General features: G+C 40.7%; 1 protein-coding gene across 2 annotated transcripts; it reads left to right on the forward strand.

Moving 5' to 3' along the window:
- Window positions 1-1,456: 1,456 nt before the first annotated feature.
- On the forward strand, window positions 1,457-18,726 carry LOC115201170 (phosphatidylcholine:ceramide cholinephosphotransferase 1). 2 transcript variants are annotated; one of them, XM_029764527.1, is made up of 6 exons: window positions 1,457-1,510; window positions 2,446-3,282; window positions 5,265-5,382; window positions 17,609-17,762; window positions 17,947-18,113; window positions 18,243-18,726. In XM_029764527.1, exons 2-6 carry the CDS (start codon window positions 2,672-2,674, stop codon window positions 18,432-18,434), a joined length of 1,242 nt encoding a protein of 413 aa, XP_029620387.1. In that variant the 5' UTR covers window positions 1,457-1,510; window positions 2,446-2,671; the 3' UTR covers window positions 18,435-18,726. The 2 variants fall into 2 exon arrangements, with proteins under 2 accessions (XP_029620387.1, XP_029620386.1); XM_029764526.1 differs by lacking the exon at window positions 1,457-1,510 and adding an exon at window positions 1,563-1,730.
- Window positions 18,727-19,906: the final 1,180 nt, after the last annotated feature.

The following is a 19,906-nucleotide window of genomic DNA, read 5'->3' on the forward strand; positions in this document are numbered from 1 at the left end:
AAACGTATCCAGATTATATCAAGCGTTTTATAACAATGCTCAACTCGGTGATGCCAAGCTTTAAAATGCCCGCGAAAGACATGACTCCGATGCATATGGGATATATTGATTCCTCTCTATGTCAAACTGAAGCTAAACTGCAGCCTATAATATTCGAGGAGATAAAAAAGGGAAGCACTTCTGTTGTTGGGTTATACAACGGAGTAAGCAGTTGAAGCTTACAGTTTTCTGTGTCAGTAGAGCCTCTGTCTGGGTGGAAAGGTAACCTTTGATAGTGCCATGCTTAGATTCATAAGGATATCTAAGATGTAATTATTTTTTGTCTCACCTAGGGCGGCAGAACGTCCAGGGCATTGGGGATTTTATCAATGTAATCAGATTAAAAATATTAGGCTATGTTATTGACATTGAACTGATTTTATATAGCCTACTAACCAGATGTAAAAAAATAAAAAATAATTTGTAGCATAGGCCTATTAATAGTGCTGCTATTATTAAAAATGTGAATTAGAGGAGGCAGTTTGGAAAAAGTAATAATTTGTGAATCTTCCTCTCGAATAACGCACATGCTTGGATAATAATGACAAAACCATCATCTTTGGTAATGCCCGTCTGAATAAGGCTATAACATGGAAAAGAATAGGCTCATCAGCGTAGATTGCACCGCATCATCCCATGGGATCCGTCAAGGCTGCAAACAGCAGAAATATCACTGAAATATTATAGTTACTACACATCACCTTCTATATTCAAACAAAATAGGCCTTTTATAGGCAAATGTGCAGCATTATGCTCATGTCAGTCCTCTAGAACGCAAATGTAGTCTTCCAATAATGGGTAAGTCTTTGTTCTTAACTGACTTGCCTAGTTAAATAAATCAAATATAATGTTTAATGAGGTGTGTATGTGTGTGCGCTTCCGTTTTGAGAGTCGAGCAAGAGTCGACTCCTACGACTCAAACCACAGGAGTCTGAGACGACTCCTTTCGACTCCAACCACAGGAGTCTGAGTCAGAGTCGACTCGCCACTAAGTCGTGCACCACCAACCCTAACCACCAGAGAGCTGCTTAAATGTGAAATGCAATGGTTTCCTGTGGTAACGCGCTTGAGTCGCATTAGTAGAAACGAAGACTGTTCTCAGGGCACGCCTGGTTGGAGCTAGATATGCTCGACTCGCGTCGGGGACAATTTTAGTTTACCCTAAACCTAACCTTAATCTAATTAGGCAAGTCAGTTAAAAACGTATTATTATATCAATAACGGCCTACCCCGGCCAAACCCTAACCCGGATGACGCTGGGCCAATTGTGCGGCCCCCCTATGGGACTTTCAATCAGATTCTGTAGTGACGCCTCTTGCACTGAGATTCAGTGCCTTAGACCGCTGCGCCTCTCGGGAGCCCCCTCTTAAATTGGGGACGTCCCAAGGATTCCGGGTAGCAGTAACTAGAATGAAGTCAGAAGACGCATTTATTTTATCTGAAGAAGTGGCGCCAATGTAAAGCATATGAGGTGATAGAGAGAACCCCCCCCCCCCCCCCAAAAGGCCGATTTGTAAATACAGTTGCCACACCCTGTAAGAACACCCTCCCGAGTTCTTCGAATGACTTGCATGGAAGTTACCTCTCCCGCGCTCAACATAAAGTTGCCTCAATTTTCTTACGAGGAATAGTGTAGCGTAACTATTTTCGTATCGGGGTTCATTCGGCAACATAGACACAGTAGCAACAAGGTAAAATGTTATTTGTTTACAATTATTCCACAGAGCGTGAAACATTTTAAACGTATTTGACTCTCATAACGGAATTTGCTTTCTCTGCTATACTGTATTGATACAAGAACAATATCAGACATGGTTGAAGTAGTTAGTCGTTGACGCCTGTGTGTTTACGAAATAACTGTTGTGCGTAGCTGTGGGCTACTTCCTCGCCTGAATGCCCTTTTAACGGGTATTTTAACGGATAACTGTGGCTTTGACGCGGTGTGTTTACGAAATAACTGTTGTGCGTAGCTGTGGGCTACTTCCTCGCCTGAATGCCCTATATTAACGGGTATTTTAACGGATAACTGTGGCTTTGTCTTCCCACATAGAAGTCTCATGCCCTCCTGAACGAGAGCACGTGTATAAGTGTCAACTTTCGGTGGTCCTGTGTGTGTGCATACATTTCGAAATATGTTGAATGGGTGACGAATTTTAGTCCGCTCATTATGAATATTTTACTTTTACCATTATAAACGTTTTTTTTATGTAAGAATATTATAATACTATACATTTTGTATAGTTACAATTATTTTCTTCTTTGAGTCATCACACTATTTAATAGATTACATACAGTCTAGGATAGACTTGATTGTTTGAGGGGAACATAAAGCCTAATATGTCAAAGTGATGCAAATTTATTTTGAATATTTATTCAAATGTTTTTTTTATTTTTCTCCCATTTTAGTACAAAAAGCCACTGCATCGAACAGCTGAAAATTCAATCCCACCGTGGGATGGATTAACCTCTAGATTAACCTGACTGGATACTCCATTTGTCGGCAGCACCCAATGTGCTTACCACATGATGCGTGACTTCAGGAGGGCTCAGGATTTGTTAGTCGTGAACACCTCTGGACTCTCCCTCCATTGTTTCTCCCTCTGTTTGCAACGCATACGGCACAAGGTCTGACATGAAGAAAGTGGTCCATTGGTCAACGAAGGACGTGCTCCTGTGGCTGACTGATGTGGGAATGCAGGAATACTCAGAGGCCTTACGCCACCTGAACGGCAAGGGCCTCCTGCAGCTCTCTAAAGCGGACTTCCAGACTGCTCCTCTGGCCCTTGTCACCTTGGACGGAGGCAGACAGCTCCTGGACAAGATGGAGACTCTCAGGATAGAGCACCACATTGAAACACATAAAAACGGGCATGCCAACGGACACGCCATCTTGGCCGTCAACAGTGAGGTTAATGGGAACAAGCCCAAGAGGAACGGTGTGGTCAATGAGTTCCACAAGGAGCGGATCCAGATCCCCATGCCTGAGATCACCCGCTCTCCGTTTCCTGAGGAGTGGGGGAAGACAGGCGTGGCTTTTGTCTACGCCATGATCTGCTTCATCTTCACCACCATTATGATCTCCGTGGTCCACGAACGTGTGCCTGCCAAGGAGGCCACTCCACCCCTGCCAGACAAGTTCTTTGACTTTTTCGGGCGAGTAGACTGGGCTTTTTCTATATGCGAAATCAACGGCATGATACTGGTCGTCCTGTGGCTTCTACAGTGGGCACTGTTAAAATATAGGTAAATGACCAAGATATGCTACAGTAATTCATAACGACTTGAATTATAACATCCATAACTTATTGAATGATCCACTCCATGTTAAAGGATGTTCTGTTATGTTTAAGGCTGCGGCGGTCAATACATTTTGTCAGACGGGTTATTGTCATGCAAATGACTGCCGGTCTCATAGTAATTACCTGTTAATTAACATCAACACGTTTAGCATCTCCAGGCATCCACGCATAGGTCCTACAAGCCTCATACAAGTGCGCCTTTGGAACATCTACATTTATATAAAGTATAATACATCAATTTGATATACACCATCACAATAAATCCATTATTTATTTTAGGCAGGTCTAAAGAAAGTTGATATGAAGATTTGTTTCTCTCCAGAAAAACAGAATATGAGTTGGCCTACTCTATGTTATCTGGCTATGCGCCAAGCCATAGGCTTTAAGCTAGTTCATTTAGCAAACAAGATATGCTTATAAGTCCCGTGCCATTATTTTACATGAAATGACTTTATAGTAAGAAGAATATATTTGAACTTAGCTGAATAAAATGGAAAGGATATTTCTCCCGTTCCGGAGCGAGTGCACATATGAAGTTGCTATGTTGAGCGAATAAGTGATTATTTGAAACAGGTCCTATATGCTAGATATCCTAGATGCTAGAGTTATTTGGCAACTTGTGAATGAGACAAACCTTAAAATGTCTTAGAAATCATACGTATATGGGCTGCGTAATGCGACTTTAGGCTATTGATGATGCACACGCTGTTCTCTCATCAAGTGATTATATTTTCACCCATCAGACTATTCTCAATTTAATCTTGTCTTTACTAATATGAAAAATTAGTTTTGATTTAGGGTCAGGGGAAAAAAGACATATCATCCGTATGCACTCGAATAGCGAATGGAGGCAGCTTTCCCGCAGTTCATTTTTCAATCATGCCGGGTAGGCTACTCTGGTTTTATAGGGGAGCATGGAGAATGTGCTTAATATTAGCAGCTAAGAAATAAATATAGTCGCAGCTGGGATCCTCCTCTTTTTAGTGGTAAAACTAAACATATTTAATTCAACTGTTGACAGCCCCTCTATCTGTGCGCTCGAGAAAGGAGATGGAAATGCACGGTGGTGAGATTCTGTAGCTAAAGGTAATGTCAGCAGCCTATTACTAGGCTATTCAAAATCAAATACAAATTCACTATAATTGTAGGCTAACTCTGTAAGCCGCCCTACATAATCAATTAACCAACAGCATCGCCTAGGCCTATATGTTCTCTCCCAGACTTATGGATAGAACTTTTGGAGTGTACCATAAGGTAACCAGTCCATCCAGTATGCATAATAATACAGTCCACACTCAAAGAAGATTACTCAAATTTGTTTAATTTTGGAGTATAGGCTAGACCAATTATGTACCAAAGACATCTTAAGTATGCAGTAGGATATTAGGCTATGTATTGTATAACGGCACAATCCTAATTTGAATTATTCAGGCTTTTTTCGGGCTTGGGCTCATATAGGCCTATGCATATTCACAAGTTCTACCTTCATAAGCATTCACCTTCGAATGCGTCGTCCATTTAGTTGTGTTAGGCTTTAAAACAACATACACAACCACCATGTTTTCCACTCAGTTCCAACCTGTTGTTGAACTTCTTCAAATAGATCGATCATAGTGAGGTGAGTTTTAAAATCACGGTACTGTTTTTATTATAAGTGTTTGATGCGATTTTTGATTGCCTTCCCATTGATTTCAGAGTGGTTAGAGGGACAATAGAGCACCGAGTTACATTTGGGTACTACCAACGCATGTCCAGAGAGCATAATAGGATATTGCCATGACTCAACGGTCATGTGGAATTTTACTGCGGTCATGACTCTTGACTGCCGGTGTGGCGGTAATACGGTCACCGCAACAGCCCTAGTAGTGTGCTGGTTAAGCACTCCAGCAGGTCTTGATTCTTTATGTACAACTTTCTCATCCTCAGGTCCATCGTTGGTCGGCGGTTCTTCTTCATCGTTGGCACACTCTACCTCTACAGGTGTATCACCATGTACATCACCACACTCCCCGTGCCAGGGATGCATTTCAAGTGCTCTCCTAAGGTACTTACCACCTCTCCCTGGGCTCAGAAAGATGCCCTATTTGTTGCGCTATTCCATTATGCAAAAACATAGCATACTAAGTTACAGGACTGTGTAGTAGCCTTATGTCTTAGAGAGAGGAACTGCACCCGTTGATTTGGCCTCAATTCTTTGGCTTGCTCCTCAGGAAATGCTTGCAGAGATGACAGAAGCCAAACGCGTGTTGGGTTGAGGATGTGGTTTAATGTGGGTGTGTCTTGAGTGTGTCCTTGCCACCACCAAGACACACCCATATCTCAGAACCTTGCCCGTATCCGTTTTCCCCCACTCAATCACAACAAACCAATCTCCTGCAGTTTGTGTTCAGTAACTACAGGTAGATGTATGGTGATGTTCTAAACTAAGTGTTTTGATAACTTTCAAATATAGTAATGCCATAGAAGCAGTGTTTTGCTAATATATATATCAATGTGCACCTTTCATTGTCATTCCCAGCTGATACAGATACTGTGCCTATTGACATTTTGTCTGGTGGTAATGGGTCGGTCACACACACACACACACACACACACACACACACACACACACACACACACACACACACACACACACACACACACACACACACACACACACACACACACACACACACAGACACACACACACACACACACACACAGAGCACTGAGAACGTTATCAATTGTGGTTATAGTTAGCATGGTGGAACCAACCTGATCGCTGAATTCACCTTTCGATTTCACTTCAGATATCATGATATGTTGAATTGTTAATGCAGCGATCAGGCTGGTTAGACCAGGCTAGGTTATGAAGGTGAATTGGGACAAAACTCGAAACTGTTTTGACCTTTGACTAGGTCAAATGTCACCAACCTGATTCAAGTGTCCTCCCTGTTCCATTTATAGGAATGCTCACAGAGAGGGCATGTCTGCGTGATGCTGAGGGTCCTCTTGCTGGTCTTCTCTATGTTGCATGTTAGGCTGCAAACTGGATCTCTCCGAAACAATTACAGCAGGCAATCCTTACAAACAATATACTTCCTCATCTTATGAGGTGGTGTGGTAAATTGCATTTTGTTATAAGAAAGGACAAAGCTTTTTGATAATCCAATTCTCATCCAAAATGATTACTACATGTATCTGCTTGGCTGGGAAACGTATTTATCAAGCCGGGTATTTTATTTACTTTTCACGGAACTCTCATTACCTTTGAAGCTATGTGTGTCATCAAGGAAGTAACTCGGGTCAAGCTACAAAGTCATACAGGCCTCCTATTTCTAAAATGTTTCTTCTTAAAATGTGAAAAACCCTAACCCTTAACCACACCGCTAACCTAATGCCTAACCTTAAATTAAGACCAAAAAGCAAATTTTTGTTTAAATACATTTTTGACTTTTTAACTTTAACTAATTTAAGGTAACTAATGGAAACCCTAATTTTATGCTTGACAGATGCATTAGACTGACTGTAGCTCCAGATTGGATTAGATTAAGGCTGGCAACGCCATTACAGTTCTTGATTCGAGTTCACTGTATTAGTCAGACTCAGATATTAGTTGGCTACTACCATACCTGCATCCATTATTTGGTTTTGCCCTAGTTGGACTGGGGTGCTCAGGAGAATTTCTGTCTGTAATAAAGCCCTTTTGTAGGGAAAAACCTAATTCTGATTGGCTGGGTCTTGCTCCCCAGTGGGTCGGCCTGGCTCCCAAGTGGATGGGCCAATGCCCTCCCAGCCCAACCATGGCTGAGCCCCTGCCCAGTCATGTGAAATCCATAGATTCGGACCTAATGGATATATTTCAATTGACTGATTTCCGTATATGAATTGTAACTCAGAAAATTATTTGAAATTGTTGTGTTTATATATTTTTTCAGTATAGTTATCTTGCTATACTGCCTCGCTATACCGCCTAACGTTAGCTAGCCTGACTTGCTTTCACAAAGATACCTAGCTACCTACATAACCAGCAATAACGTTATCTAACGTCATTAGCTAAGTTATACCAGACGTCATTATATTCCAATATCTGGTTATACTCACCTCCACTGGTCGTTACACACTGGAGCCCCATTCTAAGGGCGGATTCGATTATGCTGGCACCGTTCTATGACCCGTGACGCAGTGGTATAAAGTACTTACAGTTGAAGTCGGAAGTTTACATACACTTAGTTTGGAGTCATTAAAACTCGTTTTTCAACCGCTCCACACATTTCTTGTTAACAAACTATAGTTTTGGCAAGTCGGTTAGGACATCTACTTTCTGCATGACACAAGTAATTTTTCCAACAATTGTTTACAGACAGATTATTTCACTTATAATTCACTCTATCACAATTCCAGTGGGTCAGACGTTTACAAACACTAAGTTGACTGTGCCTTTAAAACCTGATAGGGACAGGAACGCCTCACCAATATCCGATGGTAGAGCGTGGCGCGAAATACAAATACCTAAAAAATGCTATAACTTCAATTTCTCAAACATATGACTATTTTACACCATTTTAAAGACAAGACTCTTGTTAATCTAACCACATTGTCCGATTTCAAAAAGGCTTTACAGCGAAAGCAAAACATTAGAATATGTCAGGAGAGTACCCTGCCAAAAATAATCACACAGCCATTTTCAAAGCAAGCATATATGTCACAAAAACCAAAACAACAGCTAAATGCTGCACTAACCTTTGATGATCTTCATCAGATGACACTCCTAGGACATTATGTTATACAATACATGCATGTTTTGTTCAATCAAGTTCATATTTATATCAAAAAACAGCTTTTTACATTAGCATGTGATGTTCAGAACTAGCATACCCACCGCAAACTTCCGGTGAATTTACTAACAATTTACTAAATAGCGATAATATTCCAACCGGGCAACGTTGTATTCATTCAAAGGCTGAAAGAAAAAATTTGAGTCGACTCGTGGACGCGCATCTCCAGTGTCACTGTTCCCTGCCTGACCACTCACAAAAACTCCTGCTGTTTTTCGCCCAGAGACTGCAGACACCCCATTACACTTTCTGGCGCCTTCTGAGAGCCAATGGAAGCCTTAAAAAATGTCACGTTACAGCACAGATGCTGTATTTTCGATAGAGATGCCACAGAAGGAGAACAAATTGTCAGACAGGGCACTTCCTGTATGGAATCTTCTTAGGTTTTGGCCTGCCATATGAGTTCTGTTATACTCACAGACACCATTCAAACAGTTTTAGAAACTTTAGAGTGTTTTCTATGCATATTCTAGTTTCTGGGCAGGAGTAGTAACCAGATTAAATCGGGTACATTTTTTTATCCGGCCGTGAAAATACTGCCCCCTATCCCAAACAGGTTAACCTCTCTAGGGTCGGCGGGACGAAATCGTCCCACCTACGTAACAGCCAGTGGAATCCTGTGGCGTGTTATTCAAATACCTTAGAAATGCTATTACTTCAATTTCTCAAACATATGACTATTTTACACCATTTTAAAGACAAGACTCTCGTTAATCTAACCACACTGTCCGATTTCAAAAAGGCTTTACAACGACAGCAAAACATTAGATTATGTCAGCAGAGTACCCAGCCAGAAGTAATCAGACACCCATTTTTCAAGCTAGCATATAATGTCACAAAAAACAAAACCACAGCTAAATGCAGCACTAACCTTTGATGATCTTCATCAGATGACACACCTAGGACATTATGTTATACAATACATGCATGTTTTGTTCAATCAAGTTCATATTTATATCAAAAACCAGCTTTTTACATTAGCATGTGACGTTCAGAACTAGCATACCCCCCGCAAACTTCCGGCGAATTTACTAACAATTTACTAAATTACTCACGATAAACGTTCACAAAAAGCATAACAATTATTTTAAGAATTATAGATACATTACTCATCTATGCACTCGATATGTCCGATTTTCAAATAGCTTTTCGGTGAAAGCACATTTTGCAATATTCTAAGTAGATAGCCCGGCATCACAGGGCTAGCTATTTAGACACCCACCAAGTTTAGCCTTCACCAAAGTCAGATTTACTATTAGAAAAGTTTGATTACCTTTCCTGTTCTTCGTCAGAATGCACTCCCAGGACTTCTACTTCAATAACAAATGTAGGTTTGGTCCAAAATAATCCATAGTTATGTTCCAACAGCGACGTTTTGTTCGTGCGTTCTAGACACTATCCCAATGGTAAATAACGGTCATGCGCACGGCACATTTCGTGACAAAAGATTTGTAAATATTTCATTACCGTACTTCAAAGCATGTCAACCGCTGTTTAAAATAAATTTTTATGCAATTTTTCTCGTAAAAAAGCGATAATATTCCGACCGGGAATATTATCACAGGGTCGAATCGGGCACGCGCCTAATCCCTTTGTCCTCTGATCGGCCACTTGGCAAAGGCGATTATGTGTTTCAGCCTGAGGCTGCCTCGACATCGTTCAGGTTTTTCCCGGGCTCTGAGAGCCTATTGAAGCCGTAGGAAGTGTCACGTTACAGCTAAGATCCTGACTCTTCAATAAACAGAAGCAAGAACAACAACCCCTTGTCAGACAGGCCTCTTCCTGCATGAAATCTTCTCAGGTTTTTGCCTGCCATAGGAGTTCTGTTATACTCACAGACACCATTCAAACAGTTTTAGAAACTTTAGGGTGTTTTCTATCCAAAGCCAATATTTATATGCATATTCTAGTTACTGGGCAGGAGTAGTAACCAGATTAAATCGGGTACGTTTTTTATCCGGCCGTGCAAATACTGCCCCCTATCCCCAACAGGTTAAAATCAATTTTTATGCCATTTTTCTGGTAAAAAAGCGATAATATTCTGACCGGCAAAGCCTGTTTACGTTCAAAGAGAGAGAAAATAAAAGCATGGGATCCCCTCGTGCACGAGCCTTAGTCTGATGGCCCTCTGATCGACCACCATCCAAACGCGCTAATGTTTTTCAGCCAGAGGCTGGAATTACATCATTCAGCTTTTTCCCGGGTTCTGAGAGCCTATGGGAGCCATAGGAAGTGTCACGTTACAGCAAAGATCCTAAGTTTTCAATAAACATAGCCAAGAAGAACAAGAACTTGTCAGACAGGCCACTTCCTGTAAGGAATCTTCTCAGGTTTTTGCCTGCCATATGAGTTCTGTTATACTCACAGACACCATTCAAACAGTTTTAGAAACTTTAGGGTGTTTTCTATCCAAAGCCAATATTTATATGCATATTCTAGTTACTGGGCAGGAGTAGTAACCAGATTAAATTGGGTACGTTTTTTATCCGGCCGTGCAAATACTGCCCCCTATCCCCAACAGGTTAAACAGCTTGGAAAATTCCAGAAAATTATGTCATGCTTTAGAAGCTTCTGATAGGCTAATTGACATCATTTGAGTCAATTGGAGGTGTACCTGTGGATGTATTTCAAGGCCTACCTTCAAACTCAGTGCCTCTTTGCTTGATATCATGGGAAAATCAAAAGAAATCAGCCAAGACCTCAGAAAAAAGTGTATAGACCTCCACAAGTTTGGTTCATCCTTTGGGAGCAATTCCCAAATGCCTGAAGGTACCACATCCATCTGTACAAACAATAGCACGCAAGTATAAACACCATGGGACCACGCAGCCGTCATACCACTCAGGAAGGAGACGCGTTCTGTCTCCTAGAGATGAACGTACTTTGGTGTGAAAAGTGCAAATCAATCCCAGAACAACAGCAAAGGACCTTGTGAAGATGCTGGAGGAAACGGGTACAAAAGTATCTCTATTCACTGTAAAATGAGTCCTATATCGACATTAGAGGTCAACCGATTATGATTTTTCAATACCAATACCGATTATTGGAGGACCAAAATAAGCCGATACCGATTAATCGTTTTTTTTATTTTTATTATTATTACTTTTTTTGTTGTAATAATGACAATTACAACAATACTGAATGAACAGTTATTTTAACTTGATATAATACATCAATAAAATCAATTTAACCTCAATTAAATAATAAAACATGTTCAATTTGGTTTAAATAATGCAAAAACAAAGTGTTGGAGAAGAAAGTAAAAGTGCAATATGTGCCATGTAAAAAAGCTAACGTTTAAGTGCCTTGCTCAGAACATGAGAACATATGAAAGCTGGTGGTTCCTTTTAACATGAGTCTTCAATATTCCCAGGTAAGAACTTTTAGGTTGTAGTTATTATAGGAATTATAGGACTATTTCGTCGCTATACCATTTGTATTTCATATACCTTTGACTATTGGATGTTCTTATAGGCACTATAGTATTGCCAGTGTAACAGTATAGCTTCCGTCCCTCTCCTCGCCCCTACCTGGGCTCAAACCAGGGACACTGCACACATCGACAACAGCCACCCTCGAATCATCGTTACCCATAGCTCCACGGCCTTTGCAGAGCAAGTGGAACAACTACTTCAAGGTCTCAGAGCGAGTGACGTCACCTATTGAAACGCTATTAGTGCGCACCCCGCTAACTAGCTAGCCATTTCACATCGGTTACACCAGCCTAATCTTGGGAGTTGATCAGCTTGAAGTCTTAAACAGCTCAATGCTTGAAGCACAGCGACGAGCTACTGGCAAATGCAGGAAAGTGCTGTTTGATGAATGCTTACGAGCCTGCTGCTGCCTACCACCGCTCAGTCAGACTGGTTTATCAAATCATAGACTTAATTATAATATAATAACACACAGAAATACGAGCCTTAGGTCATTAATATGGTCAAATCCGGAAACTATCATTTCAAAAACAAAACGTTTATTCTTTCAGTGAAATACGGAACCGTTCCGTATTTTATATAATGGGTGGCATCCCTAAGTCTAAATATTGCTGTTAAGTTGCACAACCTTCAATGTTATGTCAAAATTATGTACAATTCTGGCAAATTAATTGTGGTCTTTGTTAGGAAGAAATGTTCTTCACACAGTTCACAACGAGCCAGGCGGCCCAAACTGCTGCATATACCCTGACTCTGCTTGCACAGAATGCACGAGCAGTGACACAATTTCCCTAGTTAAAAGAAATTCATGTTAGCAGGCAATATTAACTAAATATGCAGGTCAAAAAATATATACTTGTCTATTGATTTTAAAGAAAGGCATTGATGTTCATGGTTAGGTACACATTGGTGCAACAATAGTGCTTTTTTCACGAATGCGCTTGTTAAATCATCACCCGTTTGGCGAAGTAGGCTGTGATTCGATGAGAAATTAACAGGCACCGCATCGATTATATGCAACGCAGGACAAGCTAAATAGTAATATCATCAACCATGTGTAGTTAACTAGTGATTATGTTAAGATTGATTGTTTTTTATAAGATAAGTTTAATGCCAGCTAGCAACTTACCTTGGCTCATTGCTGCACTCGCGTAACAGGTAGTCAGCCTGCCACGCAGTCTCCTCGTGGAGTGAAATGTAATCGCCATGATCGGTGTCCAAAAATGCAGATTACCTATTGTTATGAAAACGTGAAATCGGCCCTAATTAATCGGCCATTCCGATTAATCGGTCAACCTCTAATCGACATAACCTGAAAGGCCCCTCAGCAAGGAAGAAGCCATTTCTCCAAAACCGCCATAAAAAAGCCAGACTACGGTTTGCAACTGCACATGGGGACAAAGATCGTACTTTTTGGAGAAATGTCCTCTGGTCTGATGAAACAAAAATAGAACTGTTTGGCCATAATGACCATTGTTATGCTTGGAGGAAAAAGGGGGACGCTTGCAAGCCGAAGAACACCATCCCAACCGTGAAGCACGGGGGTGGCAGCATCCTGTTGTGGGGGTGCTTTGCTGAAGGAGGGAGCACTTCACAAAATAGATGGCATCATGAGGAAGTAAAATTATGTGGATATATTGAAGCAACATCTCGACATCAGTCAGGAAGTTAAAGCTTGGTCACAAATGAGTCTTCCAAATGGACAATAACCCCAAGCATACTTCCAAAGTTGTGGCAAAATAGCTTAAGGACAACAAAATCAAGGTATTGGAGTGGCCATCACAAAGCCCTGACCTCAATCCTATAGAAAATGTGTGGGCAGAACTGAAATAGCGTGTGCGAGCAAGGAGGCCTACAACCGGACTCAGTTACACCAGCTCTGTCAGGAGGAATGGGCCAAAATTCACCCAACTTATTGTGGGAAGCTTGTGGAAGGCTACCTGATACGTTTGACCCAAGTTAAACAATTTAAAGGCAATGCTACCAAATACTAACTGAGTGTATGTAAACCTCTGACCCACTGGGAATGTGATGAAAGAAATGAAAGCTGAAATAAATAATTCTCTCTACTATTATTCTGACATTTCACATTCTTAAAATAAAGTGGTGATCCTAACTGACCTAAGACAGGCAATTTTTACTCTGATAAATGTCAAGAATTGTGAAAAACTGAGTTTAAATGTATTTGGCTAAGGTGTATGTAAACTTCCGACTTCAACTGTAAGTAAAAATACTTTAAAGTGCTACTTAAAACCTCTTAGAGACCCCTTAACACGTGAATCCCGTTAGCGGGATCGATTTGACAACAGCCAGTGAAATAGCAGAGCGCCAAATTCAAAACAACAAAAATCTCATAATTCAAATTTCTCACACATACAAGTATTATATACCATTTTAAAGATAAGATTCTCCTTAATCCAACCACAGTGTCCGATTTTAAAAAGGCTTTACGGCGAAAGCATAGCTTTAGATTATGTTAGGACAGCACCTAACAAGAAAAACCACATAGCCATTTTCCAAGCAAGGAGAGGCGTCACAAAAACCAGAAATACAGCTAAAATTAATCACTAACCTTTGATGATCTTCATCAGATGGCACTCATAGGACTTCATGTTACACAATACATGCATGTTTTGTTCGATAAAGTTTATATTTATATCCAAAAATCTCAGTTTACATTGGCGCGTAATGTTCAGTAATGTTTTGCCTCCAAAACCTGCGGTGATTTTGCAGAGAGCCACATCAATTTACATAAATACTTATCATAAATTTTGACAAAATATACAAGTGTTATGCACAGAATTATAGATACACTCCTCCTTAATGCAACCGCTGTGTCAGATTTCGAAAAAGCTTCACGGCGAAAGCAAACTTTGCAATAATCTGAGTATGGCGCTCAGACGACAACAACAACAAGCCAAACAGAAACCCACCATTTTGGAGTCAAGAAAACTCAGAAATAGTATGATAAATATTCACTTACCTTTGATGATCTTCATCAGAATGCACTTCCATGAATCCCAGTTCAACAATAAATGTTCGATAAAGTTCATCTTTATGTCCAAATACCTCGCGTGTTAGGTTCACTATTCCAGGCGAGCGCTTGCTAACTCCAGACGAAAAGTCAAAAAAGTTATACTACAGTTTGTAGAATCATGTTAAACGATGTGTAGCATCAATCTTTAGGATGTTTTTTAACATAAATCTTCAATAAAATTCCAACCGGACGATTCTGTTCTCTTTAGGAATGAAGATGAAGTCAGCTCGCTCCCAAGCCTGCGCGCGTGACTGAACTCATGCCTTATCCTGGGACACCTGGTTCGAACAGCTCTTGTTGGCTCCCTACTCACAGTAAAAGCCTGAAACAACATTCTAAAGACTGTTGACATCTAGTGGAAGCCTTAGGAAGTGCAATATGACCCCGTTAACACTACAAATTGGAAGGAAATTCACTTGAAAAACTACAAGCCTCAGATTTCCCACTTCCTGGTTGGATTTTTCTCAGGTTTTTGCCTGCCATATGAGTTCTGTTATACTCACAGACATCATTCAAACAGTTTTAGAAACTTCAGAGTGTTTTCTATCCAAACTAACAGTTTTAGAAACTAATAATATGCATATCCTACCTTCTGGGCCCGAGTAGCAGGCAGTTTAATTTGGGCATGTTTTTCATCCGGACGTGAAAATACTGCCCCCTATCCCTAAGATTAAGTAGTGTTTTTTTCTGTATCTGTACTTCACTTTACTATTTATATTTTTGACTACTTTTACTTCACTCCATTCCTTAAGAAAATATTGTACTTTTTACAAAATTAATTTTCCTCGACACCCAAAAGTACCTGTTATATTTTGAATGCTGAGCAGGACAGGAAAATAGTCAAATTCACGCACTTATCAACAGAACATCCCTGGTCATTCCTACTGCCTCTGATATGGCGGACTCACTAACCTCAAATGCTTTGTTTGTAAATGATATCTGAGGTTTGGAGTTTGTCCCTGGCTTTCCCGTAAATTAAAAAAACAAGAAATGGTGCTTAATATAAGGAATTAGAAATGATTTATACTTTTACTTTTGATACCTAAGTATATTTTAAACCAAATACTTTCAGACTTTTTCTCAAATAGAATTTTACTGGTTGACTTTTACTTGAGTCATTTTCTATTAAGGTATCTTTACTTTTTCTCAAGTATGACAGTTGGGTACTTTTTCCACCACTGCCGTGACGTGAATGGGGGAAAAAGAGCTGAGGGAGGACCGCCCTCCTCAAATTGAACAGTAATCTGCGCCACTCGGTCATGTTGGCTGCATGGTGAAATGTTCAGAAACAAGTTTAGAGCAAAGTTATTGGCCAATCGAAAAGGGTGGGTTTGTGGGGTTCATTGCCACACTTATAAACTTTACATCTCAAAGAAGTCAAAGAAACTGGACATTATTGTGGCTCCAGCAGAATTTTTTGGCGGACTCAAGGATTTTGCATCTGAAGACTTGCAAGCGGTACTGGCGCCGGAAGATGGCCCACCCTCCCAGGCTCTTCTTGAGCCTGTGTAGGGATCAGATCTATTTTTAATTTTAACGGAACAGTTGTTTGGTTTATGTATTGTTTTTTTTTTTTGGTAGTTTGTACATCCCACACAGTAGGTGGCGGGATGCACACTAAATTGTGCGAATGTCAATATACCATAGAATCATTCTAAGTGCCTACTGCTTGCAAAATATGTTAGTTTTTTTGCAGGACAAGGATTGTCCTGACTTTCAATAATGCCTGAATGGCTTCACCTTGCTTTTCTGGTTGGCTGTCAAGTTTCACCTTCCAATTATTTTAGATCAATAGGAGAGCAAGTTTCACCATGGCACGACTGTAGCGATATGTTGACACATGATAGTTATTAGAATATGGCAAATATTAGTCAATTATTGCATTCTATCCATGCTGGTTTTCGCAAACTACCTGAGGCATGAAACAAATAGGTTGGATGGCATAGGCTTCAGGCTGTCGCCATTTTATTAGGCCTAATGCGCAATTTGCCTAAATGGGTAATGGAAACACTTCAACCACTTCATTTTTATTAGACACTGTAGGTTCGTTTTTATGTTTCTTTTGTTACATCTAGCAATTTTTATCGACACAAGCTAGTTAAATGGAAATGCACCGAAGCATGCAATTGTCACATTTATTTTCTGTGCCCACTTTCTAAATGTCGACAACAAATTCACTGGACAAGTTAATGGAAACATAGCTAGTGTCGGTTAAAAAAGAACTGGAGATGTTCTCACATTAAACGACAACAGACGATGTTTGCCTCTTTGGAGGGTTTGTTTTTGTTTGTGGCAAAGTTGGTCACATTTTAATGGATAGTAGACAGCATTTGTCAATATGACTGTAGACCCATTTCTTCAGCAGTTTCGCCTCAGCCATGCTGTAGTAAAAGCTAATCTACTGTATGCCCTCCCATTAAGACGGCAATATATCTGCAGCCAACGTTTGGAACGGTTTCGAGACTCAACGGCTGGATTTTTTTGGGGGAGACTGCACATGATGACTTCGCCTACTGTGGCTAATCTCAATGCTCCCGACCGTTAGCACGTCTGTTCAGTGATATCACGAAGCAGTGGTGAATCAGTGTGTGTTCCTCATGAGAGTTCCCCCCCTGAAGTTAGCGTGAGTCATACAGTATAGGCCTAGTGAACATGGTAGTGGTGCGTCTAACTATAATTTCCTGTGACTCTAACTATAATTAGCGATACTGTTGAAACCGTTTGGCTAGGGGCCGGTGTCACTGACTGGAGGCCTTTCTTTTAAATTAGTCTCATCATATATGATCAGCTTCTAATCATCAAAACAGGTTTAACAGAATTAGTTCAGTTCACACTCCTAAATAGTAGGCTAACACTTCCCCTTTGGCCCCTTACACAGATACAAATGTTACTGTATTGTTGTTGAATAAGTCTGATTTCATGTGCTTATTCTGGAGCACACTAACTTCACACACTTGTGTGATGTTTTTTTCCCTGTTGTAGCTGTTTGGTGACTGGGCATCCCAAATGAGCCGAGTGATGAAGATGATTGCAGGAGGAGGCCTGACCATCACTGGCTCCCACCACATGTGTGGGGACTACCTTTACAGTGGCCACACAGTCATGCTGACACTCAGCTATCTCTTCATTAAAGAGTGTAAGTAGGCTACACAAAACTACTGCATGGCCTCTCTTAGTAAAAACCTGTCTATAATGTTTATTTTGGAGCAACAGAGACTCCTGGTGGTATATTGTAAGAACGATTAAATCTGATATCTGACTGTTGAAAAAACATGTTTGATTGGTCCCATGAAATAAAAGGTATTTTGTGTTTCTCACAGATTCCTCCAAAAAGTTCTGGTGGTACCACTGGATCTGCTGGCTGCTCTGTGCTGTGGGACTCTTCTGCATTCTCCTGGCTCATGACCACTACTCTATAGACGTGGCGGTGGCTTACTTCATCACCACACGCCTATTCTGGTGGTACCACACCATGGCCAACCAGCAAGTAAGTCTATATTTGGTCACACTTACTAGTGGAATAACCAATGTAATTACCCTATAATGGACTAATATCACTTGTATGTGCAACAATTATTGAATGGTGTTATTCATGAACATTTTATTTGTTTCACAGACGCTAAAGGAATCATCGCAGAGCAACTTTTTCTCAAGGGTGTGGTGGTACCGATTTTTCCAGTACCTTGAACAGAATGTCACAGGCATCGTCCCTCGGAACTTCCAGATGCCGCTGTCATGGCGACCGGCCCAGTGGAGTCAAGGGAAGTACAGCCGTATCGACACTGTGTGCTGTGACAGGAGGAATTGACCCCCCCCCCCTAGAAGGACATGGTGTAGGACTCTTAACTACACTCCTGAAAGTGCCATATCTAATCACAAGAAGATGCCCTATCAGTCAAGCTCCGTAGCTGTTCCATTTCCCTTTTGCGTTCTCCTGTAACGCACACTCCAGTCCAACTGGCTAGCTCTGTGACCAACCATCGTTTCAGCCAAAACATTTCACATTGGAAAATAGTCGATCATCTAATCTGAAAGCTATAAGGGTTTCCAGTGAGTGGATCGCAAGCATTTTCATTGGCAGGTCCAGATCTAGTTCAGTTAACAATAGGACATGTAACTATATATGTCAACACCAATATCTCTCTCTGTAATTGTTACAGATACTCTGTTGCTGAAATTGAACGAAACAATCATGTTTGTCACGGCAATTGGGCTGTTCCAAATGTTTAGTCTTTCATGCTCAAATGTTTTACCAAGTTTTGGTTCAAAGACGTGCTGTAGCGTTGAGAACTAACCTGTCAGGAAGCAGGAGGCGCTTTTTGTAGCGCAAACCATTTCCTAAGTATATAAACAACGTGGTCTCAGAGCATTTCGTATTATTCTGTATGTAAATCCAAGACACCCCATTTAGTATGCTATTTTACGTTTCGTATGGTGTGCATTCTTTTGTGGATGTTCGTCATCCATTTCGTATTATGTTACGAATTACAATTCGTGTGATATGCTACAAATTACATTTCTTATGATATGTTACAAATTTCAATTCGTACAATATGTTACGAATTCCAATTAGTTGTGGATAACGTTAGCTAGGTGGCAAGGTTGCTAACGCTACAGTTAGCTAGCTGGCTAACGTTAGCTAGGCTAGGGGTTAAGGTTTGGGATAGGGTTAGGAGTTAGGTTAAAGGGTTAGGGGAAAGGTTAGCTAACATGCTAAGTAATTGCAAAGTAGCTAAAAAGTAGTAAGTACTTGCAAAGTTGCTAATTAGCTAGAATGCTAAAGTTGTCCGTGATGAGACTAAAACACGCAATGCTAGATGTTCACGTTAAAAGCCCATCCATCCATCCACCCCGACCAACCACCCTCCTTTCGTTTTTCCTTAGGTAACCACTAATTTCAGTGTCCCAGATTTACATTTACTATGTTACGTCTAGTCTATGAGACTCGTCTGATATAACAGATTTATTTTTCAAATTAATGCTTTAGATTTCTACAGTTGGGAGACAAAAGAGAGTGAAAAGGAGATAAGAATTAGTAACAGTGTTCCTCAGTGCCTTTCTTGTTATGATTGTATAGTAAGTGTAGCAGTGTCCTCACTAATGTCACGACTTCCGCTGAAGTCGGCTCCTCTCCTTGTTCGGGCGGCGTTCGGCGTTCGACGTCACCGGCTTTCTAGCCGTCACCGATCTACGTTTATTTTTCTATGTTGTTCTGTCTTGATTGTACACACCTGGTTCCCATTACGTTGTAATTTATTCCCTATTTAACCCTCTGGTTCC

This window comes from Salmo trutta, chromosome 10 (assembly GCF_901001165.1).
Source record: "Salmo trutta chromosome 10, fSalTru1.1, whole genome shotgun sequence".
NCBI classification, from domain to species: Eukaryota; Metazoa; Chordata; class Actinopteri; order Salmoniformes; family Salmonidae; genus Salmo; species Salmo trutta.

Coding starts and splice junctions, on each gene's coding strand:
- LOC115201170 (XM_029764527.1), top strand. CDS start 2,672: ATGAAGAAAGTGGTCCATTGGTCAACGAAGGACGTGCTCCTGTGGCTG. Junction 3,283..5,264: donor TGGGCACTGTTAAAATATAG/GTAAATGACCAA, acceptor TCTCATCCTCAG/GTCCATCGTTGGTCGGCGGT. Junction 5,383..17,608: donor ATTTCAAGTGCTCTCCTAAG/GTACTTACCACC, acceptor TCCCTGTTGTAG/CTGTTTGGTGACTGGGCATC.